Source organism: Sapajus apella, unplaced genomic scaffold, assembly GCF_009761245.1.
Source record: "Sapajus apella isolate SASKATOON/1434 unplaced genomic scaffold, GSC_monkey_1.0 scaffold1753, whole genome shotgun sequence".
In the NCBI taxonomy this organism is placed as follows: Eukaryota; Metazoa; Chordata; class Mammalia; order Primates; family Cebidae; genus Sapajus; species Sapajus apella.
Window position 1 is genome coordinate 4,165 of NW_022438679.1, and position 8,787 is coordinate 12,951.

At 45.0% G+C, this 8,787-nt stretch overlaps 1 protein-coding gene across 2 annotated transcripts; it reads right to left on the minus strand.

Annotated features, from left to right (window-relative positions):
• Nucleotides 1-394: 394 nt before the first annotated feature.
• Nucleotides 395-6,281, minus strand: LOC116546965 (retinal-specific phospholipid-transporting ATPase ABCA4-like). Of its 2 annotated transcripts, none has more exons than XM_032273068.1 (3): nt 6,034-6,281; nt 3,988-4,074; nt 395-779 (listed from the first exon to the last, which is right to left on the minus strand). In XM_032273068.1, exons 1-3 carry the CDS (start codon nt 6,256-6,258, stop codon nt 729-731), a joined length of 363 nt encoding a protein of 120 aa, XP_032128959.1. In that variant the 5' UTR covers nt 6,259-6,281; the 3' UTR covers nt 395-728. The 2 variants fall into 2 exon arrangements, with proteins under 2 accessions (XP_032128959.1, XP_032128960.1); XM_032273069.1 differs by having other exon boundaries at nt 401-810.
• Nucleotides 6,282-8,787: the final 2,506 nt, after the last annotated feature.

Genomic DNA, 8,787 nt, shown 5'->3' on the forward strand with positions numbered 1-8,787 from the left:
GGTGGTTACAAAGTCCTGTTGGGTCTCACATCCAACCAAGGACCAATTCTTGCCAATCCATGCCTCCTTGTCTCCTGTCCTAATTACACCTGTGAGGCAAGCATTCAAATAAGCTGGGCAAACAGACATAAAACTGAAAGTTGGTAATACCCAGCTGACAATGGATAATGTTCACAGGCATTACCAGTTGGGTGTTTTCTGCAAACTCTTTGAAGACTTGACATGGAACAGAGACTAGTCCATTCACCTCCACCCTAGTGTTGCAGAATCTTGCCAGAAAGAGCAGTCCTGAGACTAACACTCACAGAAGTGCATGGCACTGACAAGGAGCTATGCAGCCACCTAAAGACTGTCTAAAACGATACAAGATGGTACACACCAGGGAGATTGTGAATTAGGATAGTTTGTGATTAGTGCATTTGCATTTTATTTTTTCATGAAAATCAGACACACAAAGACACACAGACAAACACACAGAAAAGCAGATCCGCTTGAAATGAGCGCAACGTGGAGGCCAAAGCTGCTATGGGATGGCCTGAGGTTTCTAGTTCTGTGGTCCAGAGAAAAAGGATTTTGCATTTGTTTGGCTTCACTACCAGGTGTTCCAGGTGAGCAAGTCAGTTTCGGTTGCCTTCTGAAAGAACCTCCTCTGAATTCGCTGCAAGATCCTCATGTGTTTGTTTTCTGCTGCAGTGGGGTCATTTATGCTGGCCAGTCTATTTGGAAGGCTATATGGGCACAGGCTCCTGTGCTTCCAGCTGCCCAGAGTTCCTTTCCGGCTGCAGGAATGAGTGGTGTGAAAGATCAGTCCTGTAGAAGGAGATCACATGGGTTTGCGTCATCTTGGTTTTCTAAGATGGTGTGACTACTTTTAGATTTCAGAAGTTAAACAGTCAATCAATCTCTGAAGGGCACTCAGCTGAGGGCACTGTGATTCTGTCAGATCACCCAGGTTATGGGCCATCTTTCTCTCCTTCTTTATGAAATGGTCAGATGATCTTTCAGGTCTCCCTCGTTCTAAGATGCAGGCATTTGTTACAAAGCCTCACATATGTGAGACGCGTGTGTACATGCTTACATCCTGGAGGGAAGCCACACCCACGGTGCTGTTTCCAAGGGCTCTTATGGGGTCTTTTGCATTGTTTTCAGCTTAAGAAAGTTACCATAACCTTAAAAGCCAAGAAGTCCCAATTTAGGTCAGCCCTGAGGTTACAGAATTCCCTTGACCACTTCCTGTAGGGGTGGCTCTGGGAAGCATGAAAATGTGACTGGGGGATGGGAGAGATCAGAGCTGGAGTTCAGGATAGTGTGCTCCAGATCGAAGCTTGGGTTTTGATTAATAAAGGTATCCATACTCCTCGAGAAGTGTACACCAAGATGACCTTTTCGACTGGAGAGACACTGTCTTCAGTTATAAAGTGCGGGTTGAATTCCTGAACCAATGCCCGCTGTAGGGTTGGGGTAGTGTGGGCAAGGAGGCGAATGGACATAGGCCTGCCCAGTCTAGATGAAGTGTGGTTTATCCCATTACCTGGTTTAAAAATTACACATCCTCTTAAGAGGATAACTAACCCAGTACTTAGGATTTGAGATGGTGCAAGGATCCCCATCAAGGCTGAGGGTACATCAGAAACTTCTGAAACTCACACAAAGATACAAGTTATACAGGGGAACTGGAATGGTGTATAAGAATAAGGATTAGAAATTGATCTGAGCTGTTCCTAATTTGGGAACGCACATGGTCACACAATTATTAACCCATTTAGGATGTTTCTAAGTTGTCTGATCATCTGTCACCTACTCAGTCTATTAAAACCTTGACCCTCACCAGTTTTCATAGCAGAGTATAAGATTGCATAAGACCTTATCCCAGGAGATGCTTTCCAGGATGGAGTCCTTTGGAGAGTAAAGCATTGTTGATAAGCAAACCCACTGATTTCTAGATAAATATCTGTGTGGTTGTGGCTCAAAACATGGAGTCGTAATGCCAACAGCCTGATGAACTTCCTGAAGCTCTCACATTTGCTTAGGAGCAAGTTGTAAATTATCTCTAGAGCTTCTTTTTTTTTTTTTTGAGATGGAGTTTCGCTCTTGTTGCCCAGGCTGGAGTGCAATGGCACGATCTCGGCTCACCGCAACCTCCGCCTCCTGGGTTCAGGCAATTCTCCTGCCTCAGCCTCCTGAGTAGCTGGGATTACAGGCATGCGCCACCATGCCCAGCTGATTTTTTGTAGTTTTTAGTAGAGACAGGGTTTCACCGTGTTGACCAGGATGGTCTTGATCTCTTGACCTCGTGATCCACCCGCCTCGGCCTCCCAAAGTGCTGGGATTACAGGCGTGAGCCACCGCGCCCGGCCCATCTCTAGAGCTTCTTAAGAGAAATTACCCTTTTCTTGTTTGAAAGATACTTTAAAGGAAATTATTTTGAAGTGGTGTAATGTAAACAATAATATAATTACTATTTATTTCATGACAGATATATACAACGCTATACGGAAGAATTTTTGCAAAACTTTGTAAAGACAGTGTATCATAAAGTCAGAATTAGATTTTGAATGAAAATTTATCATAAAAATATGCCAATAAATGTGTTGCAGGTTTTCCAATATTTGTGAACAAAAATGTAACAAACACAATAGAAAAATGATCACATCCAATAAGAGGTAAAAGTTTGGAATTAACTGCCGTAGATCATAGAACATTAACACCCCTGATGTTCTGCCTGGCCCAGTGGTGATGTGGGATTAGCCCTTTAAGAGGGAACATGTTAGCCAGGGGTGGGGAGACCACTGGTAATTCTGGGAAATGATTTTGCTACCCAGTTATATATTCTGTGTTATAAAAAGGATTCACAGCTGCTAGAGGTTTTCAAATAATTTTCAGCTTGTGTCAACGGCAATCACCAGATCCATAAATGGGAAACAGTGGCTGGAAAATCTCAGTAAAAGCAACCTTCCCCCAAGTCAGGAGCCTTTACTTAGGCATTTCTGGGCCCTCTGGCAGGTAAGGGGTGTGAAGACAAAGTCAATTTTGCCAAGTAGCTATTAGGTCTCTGCTGGCCAAGGGGAAGGGAAAAATGCATCACAGGCACTGCTTTGGACAGCGGTGTTTCAGTCATTAGCTGTATTTGGTTTTTCTTGCAATCAAGAAACTGGGCAGAATAAAAACTTTATGGGAAATAACGTTTTGCATATCCTTGATTATTGATTTGATTTGATTTCCCTCCAGGTAAGTCAGGAGAGAGTGGCTAATTCATCCCTCTACCACGCCAGGCTTAAGCCAGGTGCAGCATCCCAATGCCTTGCTGCACCCTGGAGGAGGCATTGGGATGCTGCACCTCCTCCAGTACTTTATCACTCTCCTTCTTGGGTGGTGTGCTCCTTACATGGGGCACTGTGCCAGGGCAGGAACCTATAAGCACCTATTCCAAGAGTTATCACAGGCCAGGAGACATAGCTCTATTCCTTCTTTCTCCATGTTCTTGATATTTTTATAAAGAACAAAGAGCCCCCTTCCTACAACAGACGCTATTCCTCCATCTAACCTAATGTGTCTGCCACCGAAATGATGCGCCAGTTAAGTCCCTTCCTTTGAAGCTCAAAGATGTGTCCAGACATAGATGTCAAGTAGCCAAAACATTAATCTCTATTACCCTCTCTGCTCCTTATTCCCAAAATCCAAGGATTTTTGCTGTAAGCAAAAACATGGGAAAGTTCTTTTCAAAAATGCTCTCCCACACCATCCAAATGGTTTCCTGATTACAGCAGGAATCCCTACAGCTACTGAATGAAAAGTTCTTCGGCACAGAACAGGGACAGTAGGAGGGACTTAGCAAGGATGTGGTGGGGACTTGGTGGGGACCATGGTATGGGTGAGGCTTTGCAGGAGGCATATCTGAGCCTTGGAGCAACTCAAGCCCAATGAACCAGCTGGGCTCTGAGCCTAGGAGATGCCTCAAGCTGTGGACTGCAGAAGCAGCAAAGTTACCTGGGCTTGTCGGCTGGCTCCGGCAGCTCGAGGGTGCAAAGGGAGGTCATGAATTTCAGTCTGCTGTTTAGCAAAGTTCACAAACACCTGGAGGTAGGAGAAGAGCAAGATTAGGTAGATGTTTCCAGGAAAACAGCACCCTACACCCACCCACCCACCTTGCTATTTTCCACAGTTCACATACAGCCATGCCGGTATGGCTTGTGTCCTGGGGAGGCTGGCCCACCCATGGAAGTGTGGCCATCAGTATCCTGGTCAGAACTAGCTTCTTAGACTAGACTCCCAAGCTATGCCACAGGAGTTTCTGCTTAGGCACCAGACATCGGCATAATCAAGGCAAGGCAGATTCTCAGCTAGCAGCATCCTAATCCTCTAACTAAAAAAAGAAGGTAATTGGTCCCTTTTTAGCTCCTCATTGAGTGTGCAGGTGGCCCCGACTCCTGCTCATGTCTCCCTCTGCTGAATGCTGATGAAAAGGTAGAGGTAAGTCAGCTCCTCAGGAGGTTAAATGGAGATTTGCCTGTTTCCTGAACTGTTTTATTTTAAAACAAACATAGATATTAAAAAACAAAACCCAGAAACAACCCAAATGTCCATCAATGAATGAATAGATGAATGAAGAAAATGTAGCACATATATACAAAGGAATATTATTCAGCCTGTAAAAGAAAGGAAATTCTGGCACATGATATAATGCAGATGAACCTTGAGGACATTATGCTAAGTCCTCATGTAATAAGCCAGACACAAAAGGACAAACACTGTATGATACCACTTATATGAGGTATCTGTAGTAGTCAGAGCCTTAGAGGCAGAAAGTAAAAGAACAGTTACCAAGGGCAAGGTGGGGAGTAGGTAGGGAGTTAGTGTTTAGTGGGCACAGATTTTCAGTGAAGCAAGATGAAAGACTTCTGTTGGGGACAGTGGTAACGGTTGCACAACAATGTAAATGGATTTTTTTTTTTTTTTTTAGGCAGAGTCTCACTCTGTTGCCCAGGCTGGAGTGCAGTGGCGCCATCTCAGCTCACCACAACCTCCACCTCCCGGGTTCAAGCCATTCTTCTGCCTCAGCCTCCCAAGCAGCTGGGACTACAGGTAGGCACCACCATGCCTGGCTAATTTTTTTATTTTTCATAGAGACGGGGTTTCGCTGTGTTGGCCAGGCTGGTCTCAAACTCCTGACCTCATGATCCACCCACCTCAGCCTCCCAAAGTGCTGGGATTACAGGCGTGAGCCATTGCGCCTGGCAATGTAAATGTACTTAATACCACTGCACTGTGCACTGAAACATGGTTGACATTGTCAATTTTATGTTACTATATTTTACCACAATAAAAAAATGTGATTACATTTTTTAAAACCACACACAGAACACATGTTTATCAAAACTCACTCAACTGTACATTTAAAATATGTGTTTTTGTTTTGTTTTGCTTTTTTTGAGACAGGGATTTGCTCTGTCGCCCAGACCAGAGTGCAGTGGTATGAACACAGCTCATTTTAGCCTTGACCTTCTGGGCTCCAGCAATCTTCCAGCCTCAACCTCCCAGGTAGCTGGGACCACAGGCATGCACCACCATGCCTGACTAATTTTCTGATTTTTTTTTTTTTTTTTTTTTTTTTGGTGGAGACGAGGTCTCACTTTGTTGCATGGGCTCATCTTAAACTCCAGGGTTCAAGTGATCCTCCTGCCTTGGCCTCCCAAGAGCTGTGTTTCGTCATATGTTAATTACACATCAATAAAGCTGATTCTGAAAGAAAAACCACCACCACAAACCAGCAAGAATGAAATAACACACCATAGCCTAATAGGGAAGGATGATAAAAAAAAAACAAAAAAAAAACAAAAAAAACGAAGTTTCCTGATAGCTAAAAAATATTGTTGGAAAACAATTTCTGATATACCAAGGTTTACCCTAATAAACAGAGGACAAGAGTTTTTAAAAGTCAAGAATGTTATGCCTCCTTCTTATGTCAATTCCAACCCACATTGGGTGTTCTGGACTCGTCTTTGCTCAGCTCTCAGTGCCCCGGGGCCAACTTGCCTGGTCCAGTGTGGTCTGTGTGACCGAGTACTCCTCAATGAGCAGGCTGTCCTTGTGGGAGAGGAGGAGCTGGAAGATCCTCGCCAGGGAGGAGGAGGAGACCTGGAACTGGAGCATGTTGTAGTGCCTCTCCCTCTGCACGCTGCCTGGGAAGTTCCCCTGGAAGAACTGCTCCACAGGGTTCAGGTCAGGAAGCAGGTCGTCCCTCAGGGATTTGATCTTCATTGTGACAATATAGCCATCTCCAAATCTAGGGGATGCACACAGTGTGGGACAGGCCTCTGTTAGTGGTTGGGCCTAAGGCAATCCCAAAATAAGGAGTAGACTCATCAGAAATTTTGGGAATTAAGTCCAGCTTGGTGGCTCACACCTGTAATCCCAGCACTTTGGGAGGTAGAGATGAGAGGATCACTTGAGCTCAGGAGTATAAGATAAGCCTGGGCAACAAGTAAGATGCTGTCTCCACAAAAATTAGCAGGGCATGGTGGCACATGCCTGTGGTCCCAGCTACTTGGGAAGCTGAGGTGGGAGGTTGATTTGAGCACAGGAGGTCAAGGCTACAGTGAACCATGATCATGCCACTGCACTGCAGCCTGGGTAACGGAGTGAGCCCCTGTCTCAAAACAAAAAACAAAAACAAACAAAAAACATACCAAAACAAGAACAACAAAAAAAGAAATACTGGGGATTAAAGGCCCATATCATAGACCTGTGTGCATATTAAAAACTAGGAGAGAAAAACCACAGTAGTCCTTGGAGAAATAATTTGATACCAATTTTTGGAGGTCAAATGTCTGCATGGTAATGTGGGACAGTCATACTTGCTGAAAAGTCAGAGGTAGTTTTATTTCTTTTTGAGACAGAGCCTCGCTGTGTTGCCCAGGCTGTAGTGCAGTGGGGTGATCTCAGCTCACTGCAACCTTCGCCTCCTAGGTTCAAGTAATTCTCCTGCCTCAGCCTCCTGAGTAGCTGGGTTTACAGGTGCCTGCCACCACACCTGGCTAATTTTTTTTTTTTTGTATTTTTAGTAGAGACATGGTTTCGCCACGTTGGCCAGGCTGGTCTCAAACTTCTGACCTCAAGTGATCTGTCCGCCTTGGCTTTCCAAAGTGTTCGATTGCAGATGTGAGCCACCATGCCCAGCTGATTTTATTTTTTTGAGATAGAGTCTTGCTCTGTCACCTAGGCTGGAGTGCAGTGGTGCGATCTCAATTTGCTGCAACTTCTGCCTCCCGGGTTCAAGCAATTCTTATGCCTCAGTTTCTAGAGTAGGTGGGATTACAGGCACACACCAACACATCCAGCTAATTTTTGTATTTTTAGTAGAGACAGGGTTTCAACACGTTAGCCTGGCTGGTCTTAAACTCCTGACCTCAAGTGGTCTACTGGCTTCAGCTTCCCAACATGATGGGTTTGCAGGTGTGAGCCACTGCACCCAGCCATCAAAGGTAGTTTTAGCCCAGTGTGGGGATCCCAAGCCCACCCATAAAGACACATGGACCAGTGCATACTAAGTGGTGGTAAGGGCTGATGGGCCAGGTGGGAGCAAAGGCTCAGGAAGGCAGCACTTGCCTGAGGAAGCTTCCCAAAGCAAATGGAGCTGCTAGGGCCAGGACCATGGGTGCTTCCTTTCTCCCTCAGCAGGTTGGCTGGTTACCCTCACTTGGATGAGGAATGGTCCATCAGAGAGTGTGTGCACAGCTAGCTGGTGTCATTACCCTTATGCCCAGGTATCCTATGTCATTCATAACTTACTCTGAAGCTCCCTTCATGGTCTAGGGCTGTTCTCTAGAGTAAGATGCTGTTCACCTTTCAACTCCAGAAAACTGACCATCCCTCCACACGGGGAACACTCCCCTCTCACCTTCTCTATCATGGAGATACTGAGGAGTAAGAGGGAAAGGAATAAGATAACTTCCCTTTCTCCAGCAGTTGGACACAGGAAGTTGCTGACACAGGTCTGGTGACCTGACATGCTGCTGTTTCTATAGATATCTAGGCAGGGTCCAAGCTGTAGTTGCTCAAGAAATCAGGGGTCAAACATCCACCTGCCACAAGCAGGTAATCTGTCAGACCTTTCTCTCCATCATTTGTCTGCTCTAACACATGAAAGGATGACATTTTCTGTGCAACATGCTCCTGTGGGCGCATCAGGATTATGCACCTCAGCACAGGTAAGGAGGGTTACGTTCTGTTCCTCTCACCGACCAGCTTCGTGACTTATATTCTGAACTCTTAATAAGTGCTTGTTAAATAAATGAGTAATAATTGTAACTCAGCTCTTTTCTAGGTTATAAAGCCTATCGGAATGCAAATGAGCATGGCAATATGCTGATAATTTTATTTAAACTGATCGTTAGCTTTGGCATGCAAACTTTTAATAATAAGGAATTATCTACGATAGTTTACAATATGTGGGTACAGGATAAGGATAATTCTACTCAAGATTACTGGCATTGTTGGTTTGTCATATAACACACAGTCTTTTTTCAAACTCAAAAGCATACAATATTCTAAAAACAAAAACAAAAACTGATCCTCAAGCCAGCTGGTCTCCTAACTATCCTTACATTGGAGTGGACTCTTAGTAAATAGGCCACAGGTCCTGGATCTGTTGGATAAGTGGTGGAATACTGAGGCCGTGGTGGTGGAATACTAAGGGTCTCGTGGTGGAATACTGAGGGTCTCGTGGCGGAATACTGAGGCCCTGGTGGTGGAATACTGAGGCCGTGGTGGTGGAATACTGAGGCCGTG